At 37.9% G+C, this 25,544-nt stretch overlaps 1 protein-coding gene across 4 annotated transcripts in view; it reads right to left on the minus strand.

Moving 5' to 3' along the window:
* Positions 1-25,544, minus strand: part of VPS13B (vacuolar protein sorting 13 homolog B) — a 430,899-nt gene that overhangs the window by 22,404 nt on the left and 382,951 nt on the right. For all 4 annotated transcript variants that reach the window (XM_066178010.1, XM_066178000.1, XM_066177992.1 and 1 more), the window contains 14 exons: positions 24,869-25,030; positions 15,008-15,163; positions 13,413-13,676; positions 13,178-13,261; positions 12,844-13,019; positions 12,188-12,358; positions 11,320-11,521; positions 10,143-10,331; positions 9,574-9,720; positions 8,101-8,363; positions 6,457-6,584; positions 5,665-5,864; positions 3,015-3,133; positions 1,051-1,865 (listed from right to left, as the gene is read on the minus strand). In XM_066178010.1, the coding sequence (XP_066034107.1) occupies positions 1,051-1,865; positions 3,015-3,133; positions 5,665-5,864; positions 6,457-6,584; positions 8,101-8,363; positions 9,574-9,720; positions 10,143-10,331; positions 11,320-11,521; positions 12,188-12,358; positions 12,844-13,019; positions 13,178-13,261; positions 13,413-13,676; positions 15,008-15,163; positions 24,869-25,030 (3,076 nt within the window). The remainder of the gene's footprint in view (positions 1-1,050; positions 1,866-3,014; positions 3,134-5,664; positions 5,865-6,456; positions 6,585-8,100; positions 8,364-9,573; positions 9,721-10,142; positions 10,332-11,319; positions 11,522-12,187; positions 12,359-12,843; positions 13,020-13,177; positions 13,262-13,412; positions 13,677-15,007; positions 15,164-24,868; positions 25,031-25,544) is intronic.

Raw genomic sequence — 25,544 nt, forward strand, 5'->3', positions numbered from 1 at the left:
GGTAAAAAAGAAAAACCTGCAAATTTTGCAAGCATAATATTGCAAGAAAATAATGAACTGGTACACTGTTCTGGGGCACAACTGTGCATACTGCTGTCACAATCAGCAGTGCAAGTCAGGTATGCACAGGGTGAAAGACAAGGTCAGCATCTATAAATAGATGAAATACACGTGTACAGTTTTGGAAACTGTGTACAGAAGTCAGGTTGCAGCTATGCTTCCAGCCAAATGGAAGTATTTGGATCTCAGAAAATCTGACTATTAGTACTGCAGGAAAGTAAATCCCATGTTTCAGTGTGGAGTATGTTATTTTTATGTGATTATGGAGGAGGTTCCTTCTGTCTCAGGCACAAATTCTGTGTTGCACCAAGACACATCAGAGACCAGATTTTATTATTTCTACATTAGTGTTTATGGAAAACAAAATGTACCTGGTAACTTAAAAAGACTAATTGTTTGCTATTGATCCTATAGGGGGAAAAGTTACTAACAGCAAACTTCATGGTTCTTGGATCAAAGGACAACAAACATCTGTGTGCCAGTTCAGATCGAAGGCTATATGAAGAAAGACAGATTCCTAATCATAAACTGCAGCCAAAAGAGGCTTTAGCAACAAAACAACATTCAGGTCTATAATTTACTTCTGAATGCAGAGCAACATGCCGAATAATTTGATTAAACACTGTTTTGGGGAGTTTATGTAAGGAACGTGGGTTGATTCTGACTAGTGCTATAATATGAAATGACAAAACCTAAGTCAGCTAGAACACGTTTTTATGCTGGGTTCAGGGTTTCGGGTGGCTAAAGCTTTCAGGTGGACAGGCTAGTGTTTAGCACAACATTGCAAATCTTCACTGGTGTGTGCTCAGCTATTTGACTTCCCTTCTGTTGTATGACAGGACCTGAAAGGTGTCTGAAAGTATCATTATCAAACAGCATCTAAGGAGAACAAAAACTGTATGGCTAACATCTCTAGGGTACTCATCTTGAGCGACAGTCACAGAATCCTGGTATCAGTGAAAATGTTGCTCGTTAAGGAAAAGTACTGACCTGCTCTGAAAAGTGCTCCAGCAGCGTAATGCATGGCCAAGGCGTGGACAAGCTGCCTGGCTGTGGTGAAGATGGGTCCTCGCTCAAACACAGAGAAGGAGAGAGGGGTGTGATCTGAGGCTATGTACAGTTTCAAGGAAGCATGAATACTGACAAGGAGATTAACAGGTTGTATTATTAATTTTCTTAGCTTCACTGGCTTGACTAAAGCTCTTGCATGCTCTCTCACTTGTTCAGGCACTGTCAGGGTAGTATCTGAAGCATTCATGGATTTACAAGCAGTTTTGTTTTCTGGAAGATATGTATCAAACAAAGTCTTAATGTAGTAAACAAAGGTGTCTTCCACATACAGCCTAGCTGGTTTGAGCTCAAAGCTGAGGTCATTTACGTGAAACACGAAATTCTCTTCCTCGGAAAAAGCAATACAGAGTTTTATGAAGCAGTTTTCCTTATAGCTTTCCAAATCTTTGTTACAAACAATGAGATTGTTCATTCTTGACCACTGCGTGGTTTCATGTTTCTCTTCTTGGCACAGCAGGACTGCAAAATGGAAATTGGATTTGCTGTACAACTGATTGTCCAGTTGCAAGTCTTCACAATACACTTGGAGACTATGAAACTGTGGGAGGCCTTCCACAGAGTCCTGCTGGAACTCCTGTGACAGGGAGCTGGTGGTGGGGGCCATGTGGAGGAAAACATTGTCTGCTGTGAGACGCAGGAGTTCTGATGACACTTTGTGGTTGGTAATATCATCAAATGCAGCAAGACTTAATTGACTGATGAACATTTTCAGTGACAGGGTCTGCTCTTGACTTCTAGACAGGAGGGAAAAGAAGTTTTATTACTTCCTGTCTTTTGAGTTCACCTGGCATCTTGCTTGCTCGAAGAGCTCTCAAGAGAGACATTCACTATAATACGTGGGAAACTCATTGTGCAAGTCCAGCTAATGTTACTGGGATTTGGCAACCTTAATCACCACAGTGAGTACCACCCAGGAGGTCTTCTATGAAATGAGACAGTATACATCGGTGCCAGGGTTGTCTGTCTTTTTTATCAATCAACAGGATAGTTTGGACAGGAACATCTCTACCTACACAGCAATTCCCTATTACAATTGCTGCAGAGACCGATATTAAAGCACACCACAAATACAATTTTCTGACGATTCATGTACAGCCTCAGCTGTTCCACTGAAGGTGACTATTACAGATAATCATTTCACATCACATGCAGTGAGTGCCCTCCAATGAAGCCACTGCAGTATTTTCATTCTGATGGCATTGGGGACCACCCCCTGCAACGTAAACTGCCCATTGCCAAGTTTAACTAGCAAATGGACTATTAGATACTGCTGATTAGCAGTTTCTTGGGGATTAATACTTAATTACAATGCAAATAACAACAGTCCAACAAATTCCACTCTAATTGTAACAGGACTGCTGGAGCCCACGCATTCTGCAGTTTAAGAATAAGTAGTACTATAATTGCACTTGAAAGAAGTTGAGGACCAGATTGTGGTGTATTATGGAAGTGGGGAAATCTTCTAAAGAAGGGTGTTATAATCAAGCATGATTAATTACTAACTGTAAGGCTATTTCTACAGCTCTTGTGTATTAAATCTTTGGGAGCTTGTAAGATTACAGATGGCAGAACCTGGTTAAATTGATGAACACACTCAAAATTAATTTATATGGAAAACATCTTTTTTTTTTAGGTGAACAACTCAGGTCCTCTCTTTGTACCAGTCATCTAATGTTTACCGTAAAGTGACATGACTTCTGATGCTAGACTGTCCTTTTTAACTGTGATATACAAAGCCGTATGTTCTAAACATATGGTACAGAGCATGCAGCAGCATTAAACAAAACAAACAGTTAAGCCAAAATTTCTACGTCAGTGAACACTTAGAAAGCTGACTGAGCTCTCAGGAATGCTTTTAATCATCTTTTACATGCTTTAGGTACCTGTTGAGGTTGATACCAACGGGTCCTGCTCTTCCTTCTGGGGCCAAGGTTATGACTAATGTTCCACAGTGATGGGTGATGTCCACATAAACACAGCCAAAGCCAGTTAAGAACACAATCTAGAGGAGAGGGTTAAAAACACATGGAATGTCACTGAAATCACTATTTTTAAGGCCATAAATTAAATTAATGCTAACAATGCCTTCTGGTTGAGATCTTTTGCTCAAATCAGGATATGATTCAGGAAAAAAGTTAGATTTTAATAATTCAGAAAACAACTACTCTGATACTTTAAGTATTTCAGTTATACAGGGAGATGAAATTTGCCTGTCATCATTCAATTGCATAACTGAATACATTTTAATAAGAAACTTCTCCAGAAAAAAAGTAAGATGTGCTGGGGAGGGTGTAGTTTATATGAGAAGAATAAAAAGGAAATTTTAATCAGTGATTTTGGATTAAGAAAAAAGGCATTTTCCTGGAGCTCTAAAAATTCCCACTTTCTCCTCTAGAAAACAAACCCTAAACTAACATTATGTTGCTATGCCCTAGGCCAGAGCTGGGTGGATGAATGGCTGATAGCATGATGTATACACATGAAGACTAAAAAATAAGTAACATTTTGGGTCCATGAACACTTGGATTAACAACTCAAGACTGAACACATTATTAAGCCACTTAAACTGGTTTGTAAGAACACTTTCAGAGGCAAGGTGCTGCCATGAAGAAATGGTAAAAATCTATTGGAAAGCACAAAAAGGCAGGATGCCTTAGAGGCTTTAGAAAGCATCTAAAAAGACAGGAAAAATGGGAATTTGACAACAGGTTTGTGTCTTGCTTACAGGTGTACAAACTTACATTCCAGACAAGTTGTCTTTAGGAATATCCTACTTAAAGAACTGATGAACTGCTTTTGGAGCTTAATTCTGCAATATTTCCATGCAAGTTTTGTGTTTCTCCAGAATATAAAGGATTAAGATCTATTAAAGGTTTGTATAATTCACAGCAGTCCTTGTTAGAGCAAGCTGGTTTCTCTTTTCCTGTAAGGTTACTATCAACACAATTGTTTACTAGATTGCAATGACAGAAGCTATAATAAAGAGGAACGCAAACTTGAGAAACAACACAAAGATACTGGGCTAGCACAGGTAAAATAAACAGCTATTTGTCTTCAAGAATCTTTACTGCTCTTAAGAAGTCACCAGAAGCAATAACAATTGGAAGTTTAGTAGGATCAGCACTTAAACTGATTCTTGTTAGGCTATTCATAATAATCTTGTACAGATAATTAAATTTCATTAATCAAATCTCTTATTCTTCTGACAACTACATATAAGAGGATTTCTAATTTCGACATGTCAGTTTTAATCCTTTGCTTGTCTGGAAGAGATTCACTATCCTACATGGGATTGGAGAAAAAAGGACACTTACAGAATTTTCAAAACTCTAATTATTCTATATAAACCTCCACTGATCTTGAAGATTGTTCATTTTTTAATTCCAATTTCAGATGATTCTGATGATAAATACTTCATTAATTTTAGGTAGTTTTAAATTTACTTTCTAATAGAAAAAGAAGCGCCTATCTGTGACTACATAGAAGAAATACAAATTACCTAAGATTCTTCAAATCCATTATTTCACAACCTCAACTGAATTCCATGAGACACTATTAGTATATTCCTTATTCACTTATATTCATAGCTTTCGAAGAGAAAGACAGACTTAGAAATCCTGGGAAAGTTTTCAACATGTACATCCTAAAACTTGAATAACAGAAGGCTATACTTTTTTTTGGAGTGCTGTTCAAGTAGACAATGATCCCCAAATGTTGTCTTAGCATCTAATTCCTTCTAGGAGCCAGATACTTACAAAGAACCCTGGTCTGGCATAACATTAATGACTGAAATTTGAAACCTTGCATTGCTTGACTGGCTTGCTGAATGGAACTGAACTACTTGCTATATAACATAACACTCAATAATCAAGAGCATTTTGTGATTGGTGCCCAGGGAAAACATCTGAAACTAGTATTTCTTTCAAAGAGCCAAGCAGTTTATGTTGATTCCATGTAAACTAATGACTTCAAAGATGGAAAAAATTCCCATCAAAAAGAATTACTCCAGTCAAGGAAGCTTTCATTTACCTCAAGACCCAGAGAAAAATAACAGAAGGAAAGAAAAAGGAGGGGTTGTTTTGTTTTAGAAAGACATGAGCAGCTTCTGTAAAGACACAGAGGGAGAATAACCCCTTGTGATGATTCCTGCCAGATATAAAGATAAAAATCCTGTGATAATTAAGTCACCAAATCTTCCTGGATCCTGTGGCATTCTTTGCTTACAGAGCCCAGAAATTTTCTAGACTGATTTTTCCAGGCAACACCAGGCTGATTAAAAAGATAAAAAGATCAGTGTTATAAAGCCTCTACTTTCAATCTAGCTATTTTAAAAAAGAGACAGTGAAGAAGATAGCCTGTGTTCTAAAACTTCCACAGGAAGGGGCTTAGTTAAGCAGGAGAGTTCCCAGGAGTTAAATAAAATCCCTTAAACCAACAGAAAGGATACACTTATTGCAGAGGAACAATGCACTGTGCAGGTCAGAAAGACAACCATTTGTGGTGTTAACTAGGAAGTAGTTTATAATGATTTACTTGTGTTCCTTGGTTGTTGATGTCCACAAAATCACTCCATTCATTTACTAATTCATCAGATGACACCACTTTCAGGAGAATACTGGGCAATAAATCTCTTGTTTTGCAATCTGGATAGCTGGAGATTTGATGGTAAAGTTCATGATGAACCGAACATTCAGCTGGAATCTTTCTACAGTAAACTTCAAACTTTGGTGTATCTGAAATTTTATAAAATATACAAGATCAGAGCTTTCTAAAACCTGTATGAAATCAAAACTCATCTATGCTTGCACAAACGAGAAACTTTTCCATCTGAAATATTCCTAATAAATAAAACCATTGCTTTTCTATTGGTTAGAATATTATATGTTTGGGTTATTTCCTTTTCTCTTTCTATTTCATAAAGTTTTACAGAAATAATGTTCTACTGATCATGACATTAACTTACTGTAACCAGACTTTTGACAATATGTTTTATGTTACATTTGCAAATCTGAGGAAATATAAATGTTCCATGGGATTGAATTGATGTCAACAAAACTCCACTGCCTATGGATTTCCTACAGCTGAGTCACCTTGACAGCTGGAACCAGGGAGACCCGAAAGTCCAGAAACAAATATTTAAGTTCATACTCCTGACCTCACAATTAGCTCCAATAGCTTCCAGAGTCTCTCACTTTGACACTTCATGAGAGCATCAAGTTCTTGCCATAACTAAAACACACATTGAACTCAATTTTGGACTGGAGATACAGTAAAATGAGTTATACTATGACAGTGCACTGTTTCTAATTCTTGCATAGTACCTACCTTTGAAATTCTCTTTCACAAGCAATGGAATGGAGCACCTATTGTGGATAATTATACGAGGACTAGGATCTTCTGTGAGTGTCAGGTACGTCACGCCAAGATGCTCTTGATAAGTCAGTGCTATAGCTCTAAAACAGAAGCAGATATATTGGATTATGCCTGTCTTGGATGAAATCTTTACATATAATTATCCTGAACAATTAAAACCATCCGAAATTAGTATCTGTAAGATTCTTTATGATCAAGTTCCAAGTCCATAGGTATTTATCTATATTTAGGCAAGTACACATCTCCACTTCAACAGAAGAACACATGGAAATAGCCTAAAAAACAAGAGAAGAAATTGCTTCATGGAGAGGACTCATGAGTTGAATGGAACATGTGTGTCTACAAGATAAGAGCCCTAGCCAGCAGAGACTTGTATTAAATTAAAAACATGAGATTATAGGCCCAAATTTTCAACATAAATCTTTAAAAATTTCCAGAAGAATTTGTATGGATACTTCTCTGGTACACATGAAAGATATTTGAACAAATATGTAAATCTAACTGACTGCTCACCTGGAATGATCCACAATGCTATTGCTCTTTTAAATGTTAATGTTATGGATCATCAGTACATCAGTTTCCAAAATGAGATTAAATGAATTTAGTTCTACTCATTAGCTATATAAAATACCTTCATGCATAAACATAAATTCTTTTTTTTTCCTCTTGTGCAAATTTATTGGCTATTGCTAAAACCCCTTAACTTCATGCTGATTTTGAAAAATCCAAAGTCTGAAAATTTGCTTAGGAACATGAGATTCTCTGTGCCTGTGGCAGAATGATAAGCAATCCTTCCCTTATTTTTTCCATTAAAATTTTTTAAAATCTGAAGTCTGTGTGAGAATTTTTAGTATCACAAATAACACCTCTTGGACTCTGCAGGGGAACTGTATGAGGGTTTGAATAATATCAAGCACTTCAGACAAGAGAAAGATCACATCTCTGGTAATATATATTGATTCTGCTTCTCTAATTTCAGCAGATTGTTTTTTGTTCGTACCAGTATAAGCGTGAATAGATTCAGATATCAGGTTCAAGAAATGAAGCTGCTCATCTGACAAGTCACTGGACTGCTATCTTTAACTAGCTGGTTCCATCAGTTTGTAAGTAGAATGCACAATTGCACAGTTCAAGCTTTAAAACTTGAAATCTTTCCTTGCTGTAATCTCAAAAATAGTTTCATCCCTTTTCTCTTTTCTTCTTTATCCTCTTAGCATGCTTACAAAACTATATGTCTACCTTCTATAAAAAAACATTAAATTTTTGTACTTTATTATTACACACTGTCCTTGAACTCTTAAATTGTTGTTCACAAATTAAAAAACACCTTAATTCCCCAATATAAGCTTTTCATGCACAGAAAAAAATAGCAGGCCATACATCCTAAGAAATGTGCAACTTGTACATGGTCATATCACTAAACCATTTACAACAAAAGCATCAAAACCATCAGAAGACAACGATTTTTAAATTAAAGTAAGACTTGCCTTTATATACTAGGGGGCATGAGTTACTTTGACTTTTGCATTAATCTCTTATGGTTTCTGACTAGCTGAGGCTTTGCAGCAACAAGCCAAGTTTGCTGCTGGCGATTACCTGGTACAGAATCCACCTTGGGCACAGGCGCCCGTGGGCACGGCCACGCTCTGCCTGGCCAGGTCCGCGCTGACGACGGCCGGGAGGCTCCAGAGCCCGCGGCTGAAGCCCAGCACCAGGCGCCGGTCCCCGGGGACCGCTCCCGCCGCCTCGGAGCCCGGCTCCGACAGCAGGTCCCAGCAGGGCACGGCGCTCAGCGCCCCGCCGGGGCCTGCCCCGGCCGGGCCGACGCTGAACACCGTACTGTCGGGCGAGTGGAAGTCCTGGAAACAAAAAAGGTGGTGGTAGCATGGCATGCTGGCTCCTGAAAGGAGGTTTATTCATGCTGATTTTGGACAGAACACTCTCAAATAGCCAGTGACCACAACTAACTAAAGGTTGCACTAAGCGCATTGCATTAAAGGCTGTTTGGCCAGATTCTGTCTTCAGGTATAGGTTTGCAGCACAGCTATCTGGGGGACCTGAGCAACCAGGTCTAGAGGCAGATGTCTCTGCCCATGATGAAGGGCTTGAACTAGATGGTCTTTAAGGTCTCTTTCAACCCAGCCCCTTCTGTGATTCTGTAATTCTGTGATGTACAGTCATCTCTCAGAACCACAACAGCTCTACCAAAATCAAGTTACATTCCTGTAACACAACTGTGTGAACAAAATCCATTTAGAGTTACAAAATTAAGAATAGATTTTAGCATCAACATTCTCTCAATTCCCATAAGGCTGCCACAAAATGTGTGATGCACAACTGTAAATACTGATGTGAAGAAAACTAAAGCAAAAGGAAAACAGTACAGAAACAGGAACTTTGATTTGTTGATCTGCCAGCTCTTCTAGTAAGTTTGACCCTGAGAATTCTTTCCACATATTTTACTATAAATGTAATCTTCAATAAATATGTATAAATGGTTGATTAAAATATATTGACCATGCATACATTTTGGTTCCTGCAAGCTAGCCCTTAAGTATTCTGTGAGATTATTAGAAAACTGATATTCACAATTTGATGGAGTCTATGAAATACATAAACTTTGGGCATGGCTCTAGTTCTGCAGCTTTGCTCAGATAACTGGAATCTTCCCAAAAGGATAACAAAACATTTTCAGCCTGCCAGGCCAATATACCTCTTTTACATGCAAACTCAGTAAAAATTCTGAGAACATTTTCAACAGCTACTATGGATTACACTGCCCATTTTACAGAAATGGCCATTAGGGCCTGAACAGATGGAGACCAGGCAGAACTAATTCTGCAATGTGCAAGAATTTGCTGCTTGCACAGATTTCTGAACACAGTTAATTACTGGAGTTGAATTTACCCAGGGTTCAGTATTCTAAATGACATAAATTACTTTATGATTATTATGTCTAAAGATTTCAGTTCCAAGCTCTGCTATATGCAGCTCATCTAAATACAGATATAGATGTAAACAACCATTTTCCACAGATGACAAACAAAAACAATATCTACAGTGCTTTACCTCTTCTCCTGAGTGGGGTTCGGAAATAAAAAGCTGTGGCCTATAATAGATTTGATATGATGTATCATTGATTATTGTTGTCTTATCTTCTATCTGTAGAATTTGTATACCTTGTCGAACCATGGAAGAAATGCAGAATTCACACAACTGTAAGATAATGAAAATTGTGATGAAGTCACACAAAACCACAAAAGGCAGCAAAATGTAGCAACAGAATTGCTGTTTTCTTTCTAATCAAAGAAATCCTCTCTATATTCATGCACTTCGTAACTGGAGCTGCATCACATACTTTTGAAGTTGCATCTGTCAATGTTATCCAAACAAGACTGAGAATTCATTAATTCTTTTTCCAGGGGATATTGTATTATCTTTATGGGTTGCACAGTATGTTTTTGGCAATCTAATTCTTTAAATTGTATTTCATACATTGTTTATACTCTCTTTATGTTGAACATATATTAACATAATTAGGGAGAAGCTTTCACACTGCATACATTTGATTGTTTTATCTACCATATGACTTTGTTTTTACATTATAAAGTTACAAATCATTATAATTTTTTTCTAACCTTTTGATGACCTGGAAAAGCACCAAGTTTAATTTCAGCTTCAATAAAACCTTCTTCATCCAATGTTACTACTTCCCCATTATCGGCATCTTTCCATTTTGGGGAGGTCACATTATGAACCAGTTTAATTGCCACTGATTTGTGCACAGTATTAGTGTTTGCCCAGTATATTCCAACCTGAAAAGCTTCCTGTAAGTGAAAAAATAACCGATTATCAGTTGTTCACAATTTGACACATTTCTACTATAGTTCTAAAGGCAGTTTCCAGTAGGCAGTGAATACAATTTCCTGCCTTTCTCCTTCTGATTCTTTCTATGTGGTACAAGGATAGATAAAACCACAAGCTGGATAAGGAACTGATCCTCACAGGGGATCAAGGCTGTGACCTACTCTGAGGTGTGTTACTAGGCAGACCTTTTGTTTATTAACAGACATACATGGGGGCGGGGGGAAATGACAGAATAAAAAGGAAGTATCAGATTGCTCAACTGGAATTAACAAGCTGCTGTGTCAAATCACCTTAATTATTTCAAATCTAAAGAATATCAGAGTTATAATAAAAAAGAATGTGCGTGGCCAAGATATGTGGGAAGATCCGTTACACTGAATTAAGGAAGGCAAACATTCAAAAAAAATCTTCCTCTATTGTAATTCATTCTGTGTCATTATCAACTTGTCTTGGTAACATTAAAAGCTATGAAATAATCTAACATAAAGTGCTCTCAAACCAAACATTCCTTTCAGGCTGTCAATTTTGCTACTGTGGTCAACAATTTCCCAAGTAACACATTGGCAGAGCAGAGGCCAAAGTCTTTACTTGGCCTTTACAACAATTTTCATGGGCTGCTACCTTACAGCCATGTTGCAGATTCTGGCTGAACTGAGAGGAAGGGGAAAAGGCTGCTGATGGAATGAAGGCTTTCTTCCTATAGTATCTTGCAGACAATTTTTAACTATGGATCTTTAGGATGTTGTTTTTCAAACATTGTTACCAAGTGTGTTGTGCTACCCATTCGATGACTCAGTCAGTGTGGTGAATTCCTATTGTTATTGCTAGTCCTCATCACATGACTAACAGACACTGACTGGAAAGTGGGAATCATCTGGAGTAACAACCATTCTTCAGAATCAGTGTGTTTAGCAGAACTGTGCCTGCTAATGTGAATGGCAGAGTTACCTCAAAGTTGGGGGGTATAATTACTTTCCCACTAGGTACTTGAAGAAGAATCTTCTCTCCTTCAAACAGCCAGAGGTCCCACTTGGACTGATTGATAAGCAATGCCCAGGGCAGGAGTTCAATCAGCAGAGTTTTAACGCATGGTTTCCACACTGACAGCTTTACCCGCATTGGACTATCCCATTGGGAGAGATGTTCATTGCTGGCAGAAACAAATAAACAAAAACATAAAGTCAAAGGAATAATGAATTCAAGGTTACAAATGCTAAGGTGTCATTTTCAGAAATTTGTAAGGCTTTTCTGGTTGTGAGATAGAAAAGCTTCTTACCTCATCATTCTGGAACACACTGAGGTGCTCTCAGAAAGATCTAGATAGGTGTAGGCTATAAACGCACATTTTTAAGTCCATAAGCTCAACCTAAATTTAGTCACCTAAAAAATGCCTTAACAGAGTTACCACTGTCTTTCAGAGCTAAACCTGTGACTTTTGCAGTTATCAAATCACATTTCCTTTTTTTTCCCCCAACAACTACTTCTACAGCAACTCCCTGTTTCTCTACTGAAACAAACAGCAGCTGAATAAGCAAGAGCCTCTAGAGCTGCAGTAAAGAAAGTGCATTCACAAAAAAATGGTTCCATTTTTAAAAAATCCATACTGATTCAATCTTCTCTGTGTAAACAAGGGCAGCCCTGAGGCTGACCTATTTTTTTTTCCCCACTTGCCACACATTCTGCAGTTTATATGGAGGAATTATGTAATTGCTGAAAATATATTCAATGTTCATCACATACAGTCTTCCAGAATGTGATTTCAGTTTATCTGGAAAGGCGATGCAACAGCCATGAATAAGGTTTAGCAAGGAATTACCTGTCTGAATCCTTCTTATTGTAAGGCCATGCAGGTTGGGGAGGACAAGCAATGCCATAGAACTCGGAGAGCACTTGGCTGACGTTGCCACACGGATGGGATTTAGTCGCTATCTGTTTAATCAGAGTGGTTGAGATAGGGACTGCACACTCTGATGGATCATCTTCCTCCCTGTCATTGAAAACAGACTCAGTCACTTACACAAGATCAAGCATTAGCATTAACATTGTCTCTAATGGGGCTTCCTAAGTGTACTCCGCAGCAAGAACACTCTCATGGTATCCACTCTTGTGGATGAATCAAGTTACGATGTCCAACAAGTTCCTGAGAATTTTCTGACATGCATGCATTTGTTATGACACTGTAATGACCCTAAAAACTCTTCATAATTCTCAAAAAACCATTTCAAGATAATTCAGGAATTTATTTTTTAAAGCACAAGAATATGGACTGCTTAATTAAACAAATGGCAGAGTACTTAGGATAGCTATGCCAAATTTAATATTTCCTCTGGTATCATTTCAGCTACATATGCTTGTTCTGTCATATCCCCTCTGGGCATGGCATACTTGGAAAAATGCAGAAGAAGTTGAAGTGTACATTATTTTTTCTTTTCCATACAAATGAACCATTTTCAAGGAAAATGAGTATTTTACCTGGCTTGAAAAGTCAAGTGGTGTGTAAGATCAGGTTCTATATTTTGCAGTGCTTTCTCTTGTCCTTTCCCTGGAATCACTTGCATTTCATTCAGTCCCAGGCTTCTTTTCTCTATGTGTATGATAATAGGGTCTGGAAGATGGCTCCTTACAATGAAAAGAGGGCTGAAAACAATCTACAGAAAGAAAAAAATACACCAATTTAAAGCCAATTTTATTTCAATATTACAACTGTTGAAAAAAAACTACTGATAAATCTTTACACTGACCTTAACTTATTATATGACATATAAGGCATCAGCATTTAGATTTCAGAGACATTACATGTACTTACCAATCGCTGTTGCACATGCGAGTTGGGCTCTAAAGTCAAAATTGTGCACCACACATATGTAATTGAACTCTTTGAAGATGGTACCTGTTTGTAGAAAGATCAGCATTACACTAACATTATTTCAGGATGACAACATTCACTTTTTCGTTATATCAAATAGAAGTCTAGATGCAAAGTGCTCAGTTCTCTCAGACATTTTTAATGCTCTATTCCATATACCCATTTCTAGTCATACCTGAATGACAGTGCTGTGCTCTGTGTGTTTAGAACTTAGACATACATCTTGGGACCAGTCTTCATCTCCTGTAGATTTCACGCTCAACTCAGTGAGCTCATTGTTTTCTAGGATATATGAAGGCAATTTCTGCTTGGCTGCAAGGCAGTTGATGTGTTCTTTAACAACAGCCTGTCCATCTTGACTAATGTAATGTTGAACCACTTTCAGTTCAATACTTTCAGAAAGGTAACTACACACTGTCTGTCTTCCACAGATTAGGATCTAAAACACACAAAAAATACAGCTCTTATGTAAACAATTGTGGGAAAAAAAAATCAAAATTGAATTAAGAGAGTGAAAACCTGTAGAAGAATAATCTCCCTGCTTTAGGTTTTTGCAAGCACTGCTGAAGGCAGTGACTGGTAAAACATTATTTTTATTGGCCAAATATATGTCCAATTTCATAGAAATCTAGGCATTAAAATGCTTGAAATATTGCTAAGGCAGTATCCACTTTGAAAGAAACACGTAATATATCCACTTTCCTTCCCACTGAACTCAGCAGTACTGCCCACGGCTGACAGTTCTTGATAGTTCTGGTTTGGTCTTTGATGGTCTCTGAATGTTGAGACATTTCTGAGCAGTCACAGGGATGTACTTCAGAAAGGTTTCTACTGATACCTCCCGTTACCATCCCAAGCCAATGATCCAGACCTTTCACAGTATGTCTGCTGTTTTAAAGCTTATAATTTCATTAAATGACTGTAACGTGTTTCTGTATTTAGGTGCACACACCTGGAAAACGACCAAATTAAACTCGGTGTTGTAGCTGTCCATCATGCATGAATTGTTTATTGTAGAGACATATCTGACTTTTTCCAGGCTATAGCAGGGAACATCATTCCACGTGTATCCCTGTACAACCATCATTATTTCTTTTTTCATGAAGGAGGGCACACACCGGAGCTACAGCCCACCACGTGAAAGCTCAGCAGGGCTTTCAGTGACACCAGGCACTGCTCCTGTCTGGTCAGCTGCACTATTGTTGTGCAGTACTGCCCTGCCATATCCATGAGCCGAGCACGTTCTGTCCACCACACGCTCTGGCTTCTGCCGATGCAGGCAGAACGGCTGCAGTGTTATTACACATCTCTTTACAAAAACAGTAAAGGGAAAGTTACTGCACAGCAGCTCATTTTCAAATGTTAATTTGGTAATTCTTTCACTTGAAAAAACATGTAGGCCTGAATTACAACCCAGAATATATTATGAACAGTTTCTTAAAAAAATTAAGAGAAAAATCTGTTTCTCAAGAGCTTAAAACATGTAAGGGATTGTGTAACTTAGTACTGCCAGAACTTATGAACCATGCAAAGGGATGTTTTCTAGAGCATATAAAATACATGTTGGTAACTGAGCTTTTAAATGCTAAAATCGACACCAAAGCGAAGACAAAAGTTGTAAAAATTTCTCAAAATAGCCCCAAAAGACTGCTATACTTGTTTTTTGCAGATCCCAGTAGGAGGGAATAAATAACAAAATGACTAATTCATGAATAGGCAGCAGTTTAAATTACTCATGTTATTTTCTGCCTAACTGGATCAAATCCTTACTTGCTTCTGCACTCCACTGAGCTGCTGAACCTTGATAATGAGCGATGCTGTCCGGCCCTTGTACTGAATGGTGCGAATAAAGGTCCCTGTATTGTCCACACTGAATGGCTCAGACCACCGCCAGTTTCCCCAGCCTTCAATGCAGATGTGTAACAGCTGGAAAGAAAGAAATCACTAGTTCAATACATAACTGGGGGAAAAAAGTGCCTTGCAGTAGGATATAAATTCCCATGACAGACAAATATTCTTGGTTTGAAATCTCAGCAATGTTAAGCACACCAGTTGTCTGAATGATCCATTCCGTCTGTAATTCTGTGATTTCAGACACAATCAGAAGAAGCAACAAAACCATTAAATGGCTCTGAATAATGCATTTCTATAAATTACCTGCTTTAACAGTATATTCAACATTCAGGCACACAACTGTTCACAAAAAAAAGGGCAAATAGTGAGCATAAAACAGGAAATAAGAGATTTTCTTCATTGCCTTTGAAATTGTTCTAGAAGCCCATTCTATTACCAGCAAGGTGATATGAAAACACAGGCCCATGCCATAATTTTTGCCCTCAGAATAAGACAGAAAATAACAAATACCCTTCCCTTTGAAAATAAAGAAAGACTTGCATAGCTTGCATATACGTGTCTGTTAAATGCAGAATGTGGTATATTGCTGAGAGATGGGAAACATTTCATTTCTTACACAAATGTGGTGGTAAGTTCAAGCTTGACTGCATGAGAAGAAATTTAACAGCGTAATTATACTCCCTATGTGATTTATTCCGGAAAAGGAGTGGCTTTTTTCCAGTTTAACTTAAATCACTTCCAGAGCAATATAGTCTTTCATCATTTGAAGAGCCTTTCATCCATTTACCCACCATACGCACTTACCTCTGTCCCATGGAGATTCTTTAAGCCAGAGTAGTGAAAATTGGTACTTTTCCATGTAGGTCAATGAAGTTACATAAATTTACACCAGCTGAAGATCTGGCTATTTAGCTCTGTATAGATCTTTTGTGGCTGTGCAAACTTAAGGATGTGAGTTATATATAAGGGATCAAAGCAATAAGCATTCTGGGTAAAATTTATTCTTTGCAGAGGGCCAGCACAGAGCCTAAGCATCACTTAAGTTCTTTAAAACAGTCATATGAAGGCCTTGTGGGAATTTTCTCTTGAGGGTTGAATTTCAGTCTGATTTTGGACATCTGTCTTTAATTAATTTAAGTAATTGAGAACAGGATCAGGCCCAAAGATTGATTATTTACATTAGCAAAAACTGAAACTCATAAATACTATATTCTTCTATGACTTGTTTCCAGAAAGAGATAGCATTCACCATGGGTCTGGTCAGTTGGATGTAGTGAAGGGCTGGATGTTGGGGTTTCCTTCATTGTTCTAAGAAACAACCACAGCAATAACTTTCAAAGATATTACAACTCAGTAGCCTGTTTGCAATTTGTGGTATCCTCAGCACAAGTTACACGCAGAACAATAACATCCATTCAGTGGGTGGCTTTTGAATTTGCAAGAGTGATGACTGTTGCATTCAGATTCAAATGAGTTTTATGCTGGAAGCACAAAGGCTGATACGTGCCTGTGCGTGCAAGGACAGGCATCTGCATTTATATTCAAGGTTATGTTGAGGGAGGCTGTACACTAGGATAGTCAAACTCACAAACAAACATTTCACTTTGATTCTGAAGTCGTAGTTAAAGAAAAGGAAAAAGAAAACAACAAAAAAAATCCAATTGCAGTGGCTGGAATCTGTTCAGTTTCTTACAGAGGCAGCTGGGAATAAATCTCATCACATATGAAAATTAGGAGAAACAAGAAAACTGTTTACTTTGGAGAGAATGGTAGCTGGAAATGACAGCCAAATAACGAGAAAAGGTACTTAAGTGGTCAGTCTCAGCTAGCGGGCCCAGAAAATACTGTATGCTCCAAAGATAGATGTCACGTAAATGCCATAATTGAGGAATTGTAATTACGTGTAGCTACAATATTAGGATGTCTCCCACCCTGTATAAACAGCTTTGCTCACGAGTTGAATGTTCCCAAGGAACATGCTGTCAGCTTTCCCTGAGCAGTCATTAGCTCCCAAATGCTGCCTTACTAATTTTCTTTGTAGCGATTAGTCTGCATTTAACTTCAAGGTTCAGAAAGAATAAAGAAGAGCTATAATCATATATTGGCATTTTCTTATTTTACAAACATACAATTTGCATTCTGGTAAATGTGAACGATACAGCCTTCATAATTTACTTTAAAGACATCTAATGTATTTGTATTAATGCCCCAACAGTATAAGAACTGGGTGCTGTACAAGTTTACTTTTGAGCCAAGGAACTGCATTCCAGGAAAACAAAAAAGGATCTCTGGATGATTAAGTTATTTAAATGCGAGATTTCTGGAAAAGATGGCTAAAAACAATCAGCAAATGACACTAAGTGACACAGAGATATATGGCAGGAAATAAAAACTGCAGCGATTTTAGAGAACTCAGTAATGAGACATCAGCATTATTTTGGCCGAAAACAGATTTACAGATTCACAGAATTTTCTATATTGGAAGGGACTCACAAGGATCATCAAGCCCAGCTCTTAAGTGAACAGCTCATACAGGGATTGAACACGATAACCTTGGTGTTGTTCGCACTTTGCTCTGACCAAACAGGTAACAAAGCGACCTGATACTGAAGATTTGCAATAATTGCAGTTGTCTTTCATTTAACAAGCTTTATGCAAATTCTAAGAATTTATTAGACACACTGTTCAAAAAAGTTCAACAATTATAGCTAGGTATGGGACATATTTTAGGAGAAAAGAGAAGCCATTGCATTAAGGTACAAAAAATGGACTTCAAAGCATTCTAGGAAATACAATCCAGTGATAAGTAAAAATTTGTAGCTTAGAATTTAAACAGACTATCTATTGTATACATGAAGATAGGCACTCATTCGTGTAAATATTTGATTTCTGCCTTTTCTGTCAGGGAAATATACTAGCAGATAACCCAGAGAGTTTTGTTTTGACTAGACTTGGCTGGGGTTAGGATTTGTAATTCTTAGCCATTATGGATTTCTGTTTTGAGAGGGACAGAAATTACTTAAAGGGAGGCAGATTAAGATGAAGCTGCTCTTACTGGAGCAAATGGCTAGAAAAGCTTTATCATTAAAATAATGAATATCTTTATCATGCCTCTTCACAGAATGTTTCTATGTGCTCCTCAAAATTTACTTAGGTTTTCAGCTAGACGTGTGACTGCAGGATGTGATCTGAGTAAATAAAGCTGTGTGTCATATGACAAAACATGAGGACTAAAATGGGGGATTAAAAGTGAGACTAAGAATTTAGCCTGTCCAGAAAAGGCATCAATTTCCAGCTGTTTAAGTAATTTAAAGTTTGAGCCCTCCAAATGCTTAGTGATGCAAATTTAGTTTCTACTCCGCTTGTACATTCACCAGATTTAACTTGGTTTCACTGAGGCTCTTTAGATTGTATTTGTCTTTTAAGTGAAACTGGAAAATGTTTTCTGAGGGGAACAAGGGTAATTGCTGTGAACTCTGAGAGTTTGGGAAGAATGAAGAGAGGACCCAGTTAATGGTGTGGGAGAAGTTGTTATTTTATAAGATAGAAGATAGTAAAATAAAAGCTGGGATAATGCAGCAGCATGAAGGAAATGTAGCTCTGGAGATGGGAGCTGAATCCTAAGACTTCAAGTTAAAGAAATTTTTAACTGAAAAATTAAAGGAGAAGCTTGATTTTTTTTTTTTTTTTTTTACTGTTTTCACAATACAAGGTGGCTTTTGACTAGGATTAGGATTGTCAACAATAAAGCCAACTAGTATTTGGAAAAACAGTGAATGAAGTATTTATTCTGCACATTGTCAGCTGCAATGACCACCGAAACAGCTTGAGCTTCACTTTGGCTTCATTTTCTCATGCGACCAGGGAGATCTGGCCAGTTCTACACCATCAGCCCTTGTAGGACAGAAAGCCAGTACAGAGCATGGAAAAAGGCAATTTCCTTCACCCCCAAGTGAAGGATGCTGGCTAGTATAAAAAAGGTCACACCTGGCAGATAAACTGACCCTGGGGTCTCCTGGAGACGTTGTGAAGCCCAACAACACCTGCAAAGCAGACCTGAACCTCACAGGTACAAATTCACCCTACACACTGCAGGAGAGTTTTTTGGTTAAGGAAGAGTAACCAAATTATGAGCATTCCTGGATAATATTAATCCTTATCTGCCCCAGATATTATCTAGAAATTCAATTACATGTAATATAGTACACACATTGATTGAGAATGCAGGACCCCCCAAAAAAGCAATAGTACTCTTCTCACTACTTGAACAGTATAAAATAACATACAAATTTTTTTTGCCTGATGTTGTTCTCTAATGACTGGGACAGATTATGTAAAGTACAAGAGATTGTTCAGAGAGCCTGTAACATTCCTAAACAGTAAAATGGGAAATATCCCAATAACAACTGATATATAAGTTAGAGTTTCTAAGTTGGAACCCACAGAGTACTGCATATAATTTTACACATTATACACTCGAATATCTGAAAGAACTGCAACCTGGAAGTAAATAATTTCCAAATAAATAAATTGTGATCCTGCTGCAACATGGATCAAAATTTGGCTTCAGTCTTTTTTTTGGTAGGAGAATGAGGAGGAGGTTCTTAAATAGCAAATTTGCTATTTGTAAAACTGCAGTAGCCTTTAAAAAGTAAGTTTATAAAATTTAGAATTTGTGTTCACAGACAAACTATTTGAAATAGGAAAAATTTTAAATGTGTTCCAGTGAAAGTATTAATAATATACTAACCAGTACTAGTATCTACTCAAGACTTGGTAAGTGTATGATCAGAAAAGTGATAGATATATTTTCCCTCAAATTCTATTTAAGTAGCAATAAAATGACAGAGTTTCGGGCATATTTACTTACTTTGATAAGAAATAAATATATTTTATTTAAAACCATGTTCTCATTGAAGTAATTGCCCAGTTCAACATAGGAACTGATTTTTATCCATTATATCTCCTGTTTCAGGTTAAAGATGATGGAAAGTGAAAAGGGGTAACATTTACTGTAACCCTGGAAGGAGACTGTAGAAGGGTTTGAGAGCTGCTAATTCTAAAATCTTCTACTGTGCAACACTATGCTCCGCATAGAAAGCACACAAATGAACTTAAATCCCTTAGTCTGTGCTTCCTCAGAGGACTCTGCTTAAGTTTGAGTGTGGGGAAAACAACTAGTAATAACTAGCACCTTATAGGCAATTTCTGCTGTCTGTTCGTAGGCAAACAATCTCTGTAGAACACATTCAGGGGACTCTCACATGGATATCTGGTTTTTACATTTGCTGTGATCCCTAGTGGGACCCTCCAATTGCCTACTGTCTTGCAAGACAGAATTCCTTAACTCTGAGTAAATTACTAGGAAGATCTGATCTCTTCTAACATCAGAGTTTCACCCTATGTATCATATGCTCCACTTCATCTAAAAAACACAGCTGTCTTGGAGACAAACATGACTTTTGATGTAACGGGGGCCCATCCCACAGAACAATGTGAAGATCAAGATAAGGAGTGCAGACTGGATCCAATAATAACGTAGGAGCCAGTGTTGTCTGTAGAGCACCGGAATGATGTATCTTCCCTTTTAGTGATATCTTACAGACCTCTAACTTTCATTAAAATCTGCAAAAGGAACTCACAAAATCTGGCAGCTTTAGACAGAATTGCTTAAAGCCCCAAATACCATCAGTTTTGGACCTACCCCAGCTCGGAAATGGACTATATAGTTGGGGGTGTCTTATCCCTAAGGGGGGCCAAAACCTCATGAAATCTGAGGAAAATGTGGGGAATGGAGTGGTGTAGAAAAGTGAGCATTGGACCTCAGACTTACTACTGAAATATTAGCCAACCTAGTGAGACTTGCAGGAATCAGAGTGAAAGTTAAAAAGGAAAGGTTAAGTTCCCTGAAATGTAAAGGATCCAGGCAGGGAAAGAAACTAAGGAAGCAAGGAGATTTAAGTTAAGCCAAACAGTTGGAGGGACACCATCAAGAGCTGATAAATACAAATCCTTGGTGTGCTATAGCTGTTTTTGCGACAGAAAAATGTTGAATTTTTTAAAATTTTAGCCTATAGTTGTATTAATAACAAAATTAATTCTAAATGTAAATAAAGCATTATAAAACTATTTGCTTATAAAAATATTTTAGGTGTATATATATTTAATTGCATTAAATAATTTAAAAGGGCAATTACTGCATCTCTATGCTTAATTAGCAAAAGAAAAATGGAGGGTTTTATTGATGTGAATGTAAAAGAAATACAATCCTTTTAAAACTATTTATTTTCATATAACTGAACTGCCTTGCCATACTAAAAAAACATTTTGCAGAGGTTAAATAAAGTATTTCATGGCAACCGCTGCTTCTTAGTGCATGTGTAACAAGAAACATGAGCCAGCCAAAGTTGTGCAAGTTGGTTTTCTTTCCCAGTAAGAGAATGTGGTATCTAAGACCTTGTCCTAACTCATTTTATCCCCAAGAGTAAGTCAAGTAAGTCAAGTATGAACTAATGCCTGGAGGGAAGTCCCTGACTCCAGAAGTATGGATTATTTCACATTTATCTTACAATCTGCTCTCAGAGTTCTTAAAATTCACTAACTTGGCAAGTCAGGAATTATCATGAGAAATGAAATAATTTCATAACTATGAAGTCATCTAGCATTCCATGAATATGACACTCAGAGGGTTTGTCCTTGCTTGGGCATTATTCTGACCTTTGGATAACAAGCTGCTAGATAGTTTTGCATGGAAACAATTAGAAAAGTGCCATAGTATAACAGGGACAACCTGATGCCTTGATTGAGTTGTTGCTTTCATTTCAAGGATTTGTATTAATCATTAAAAAAATGTACACGACAACATTTGTAATAATATTTAAACAAAGTTGTTTTGTATGATTTAGAATGACAAAGGATTGTACTGGTTAGATGAACTGCCAGTTTGAATGCTGTATTTACAATGACTCGTATTGGCAATAACCAAATAAATAGGCTTATAGGGGAATGAATGCCAAGGTTATCTCTTTACAAGACCTTTGTAAAGAAAATTTGTTTCTGTCTCAAGTGTGTGCAGAAATCCTGTGCATCTATATAGTTTCAGTGAAATTACCTCAGTGCTGTTTTTTAGTCTCGAAATTTCCCAGCAAGACATGGCTGCTTAAAAATGTTAAGGAAGCAAAAAATCACCTTGAAATTCTTCCAAAAGTCGGGACAAGGGAAGTGTAACCTCCCTACTAGAAGAGCCTGCTGGCCAGCAGTGTGGCTGAGTAAGGAGTCAGCTGTTAGCTTTGCCACCTCCTGGGACATGGGAATCCACCGTAACACTTCTGACTTTTTATCAGCCCAATTCTGCATTGAATCTAAATCTGATCAGAGCAAAATGGAATGGGGAAACCCTTTGACATCACCAACTGTTAGCGGAAGAATGAATATCTGAAAAATGAATCTGAAGCTCCTACTGTCACCTCACCCACTCCCTTATGTGTGATTTGGTTTTCTGATGGACATTTTCACCTTTCATCCCGCACTTTTGTTTTTCGTTTAGTAAGAAACTTACATAGCAGCCATGAAAACAGATTGTTTTGCACTGCTCAAGTCTGTGACTCTAAGCACAGTTTAAGTTTTTCAGGTGTTAGATGTCTAATGCCATATATTCTGACGGTGGTTTTTAGCAGTTCAGTTGCAACTACGATAAAGTATCAGCAATAAGCTGTCACTTTATCTCTTAAACTTTTCACTTGCTTGACATAATTTTAATTTTTAAAACTCTTTCCAGTTTGTACCATTACTGAATGTACACCATACTCAGAACGACACCTTTAGATGTAGATCTATCTAAAATGAGGATTCTCACAATTGAATAATTTTATGTAAGTAACCAGAAAATGGATGTAACAAATTTTTAAGAGGAAAGCCTTACTTAATTCTGAGTTTATTTACATTGCTTTAAATATTTCCTTTTTCTTCCATGTATTTATGAAAAGGTTTAAATGTAATTTTGGGTGATTGCTACAAATGCAAGTGATAATTGCCTATGAAATATAGGTAACACTTGCTTAGCTTTCTTTCTCCCTCACACAACCAAAGGGAATTACAACAAATGTAACCCTATGTCACCTGAGTGAGATGAGTGGGGATCCTGTCTCACACTGTGACATGTTCCCAGCTGCACAGAGCACAGTCACCACTTGGTTTGCTCACCTGTGGGATGCGGCATCACAGGCATTTTGCGTGTATGAGAAAACATGTCTTTTTTTAAAACATGCAAAGGGACATACAGTACTCCAGTGTCCCAAAGTCTCCAAAGGCCTTTCTCTGTCACTATTACACCAGCACATACTTTTTTGTAACAGCTCCTCTGTTGTTGGGCTAAGATGGTCCTTTATTAGCTTGGCTTCCTCTTAACTTATGCCCTGACTTCAGTGTCAACTGCAATTGTTTACTCTGGCAGATTTTGCTCTGCACAGATTACCACATTCATGTAAAATTCAGTAGTTTTGCATTTCCATCAGCTGACATGTGAATGACAACCACAGTAAATTTGCCATCTCTGCCTCCCAGTGTCACTTGAAACTTGTCAGCAGTGAAAGTGGGCACAACTCCTGTTTAGAATTACCATTCAAAAGCCACCTTCGTTCTCACATGCTAAGACTGGTATTTCCTAGGGCTCTGGAGGAGTTAGGAGCTCCATTCCCTACATTCCTCCCAGGATCTGTTAAAATGTTAATAATTTTTCAGGGCAGGACTACAGCTCAGCAAGTGGGGTGGCACAGGTCTGTAGTTTCCTACTCCGCAGGAGCTGGGTGTATACAGAGAGAAGAAATGGTTTTGCTGTTTCATAAACACTTTTTAAATTAGATTTAAGTTCTTGTCCTGTCTTGAATTAAGATGAGAAGTGTATTTTTCACCACCACCCAAGTGCTGGTCTCCTCTCCCAAGTAACAAGTAATAGGACAAGAGGAAATGGCCTCAAACTGTGCCAGGAAGATTTAGATTGGATATTAGGAAAAGTTGCTTCATGGTAAGGGTTGTCAAACATTGGAACAGGCTGCCCAGGGAATGGCTGAGTCACCATCCCTGAAAGTCTTTAAAAGATATGTAGATGTGGCACTTAGAGACATGGTTTAGTGGTAGATTTGGCAGTACAGGGATTGGCTCAATGATTTTAAAGGTCTTTCCAACTTAAATGATTCTGTAGTTTCATTCAAATACTTCTTGTTGATAGTTTAAAAGTATTTTATGACAGTTTCAGTGTTTATCCTTAAAGCAAAAAATCCAATAATCCAGAAAGTCTATTATTTAAACTATATAAGCGGGGCGTTTCTGACAATTTCAAATCTTTTCTAAGGCAAACACTAAGTTGAGAGCTTTGTCCAGTTTGACCCTGTTCTGCAAACAATTTCAATGAACAGATGCTTCTGGTAAAAACAATTGGTTGAAAAAATTCCCCAAACCTCTAATGTACATCTCAGAGAATATGGATCACTTAGTTATAGAAATCTGGCAAGCTGTCTTTCCTTTTTTTCAGAAGCTTCACACAACTGCTTCGTTTTACAAAAAGTGCACATCCAGTTCTACCCTTGTGCAATTTTTAAAGACTTCTGGCTTTCCTCACACTTTGTTTACCTTTTCTCTGTGTTGCAGCCGCAGTGTGTGACTCCTGAAGGAACTGGAGCTTTAGAGATAGGTGAGACCACAGAGCAAACCAAAGAGTCAGTGCATAAAGCCACCATCAGCTTTAGCAAATGCCGCCCTGGAAGGCTGTTTCTGACATACCTGTGGGGACTTGTGTGAGCGCCAGCTGTACTGGTGACTGTGGAGAGTAGCCAGCAAAATATTCTCATCAGTATCCACTTGGCCAAACCTCAGTGTCTCTTGGGTGTCATTACAGATCACGAAATGGCTGAAGACAAACTCCTCTGCCTCAGGGCACCGGTTCTGCAAGGAAAGGGATATGAAAGCCAGTAAGAATCAATGTCAGCTGCAGGACATTTGGCAGCTGCTTGCCCAGTGGCGACTGTTACAACACAGAAATGCAAGATCTCTTCCCTTCGCTTTAGCCTCATCGTAATCTCTGCAAAATCTAGCTTCTGGGTTGACAAAATATATCCTAAGACTCAAAATATTTTACTTTATGTTTCTGTAGTGCAAATCTTAAGGATTTAAAACTACAATAAAACTGTATTTTTTAATTCGAGTAAAAAAAACTTCAACAACATTAAATTCCGTGGGAAATGATGTTACATAGGGCAGACAGGGTACAACAGCCTGAGCAGAGAGCCATGAGGAGGTTTCTCAGTGCTTGACAACTGAGCTCTCAGGCCAACAGGTTTACAGTTCCTCCTCCCCAGCTTCCGTTTCTACTTTGAAATATTGTTGTGGATCAGCAGAAGACTCCCTCTTTCCTGATACCACAGCACTTGAAAAGACAACTAAAGAAAAAAAGGAGACA

Source organism: Chamaea fasciata, unplaced genomic scaffold (assembly GCF_029207755.1).
Source record: "Chamaea fasciata isolate MVZ Bird 193981 ecotype frontalis unplaced genomic scaffold, bChaFas1.0.hap1 SCAF_1, whole genome shotgun sequence".
Taxonomy (NCBI): domain Eukaryota; kingdom Metazoa; phylum Chordata; class Aves; order Passeriformes; family Sylviidae; genus Chamaea; species Chamaea fasciata.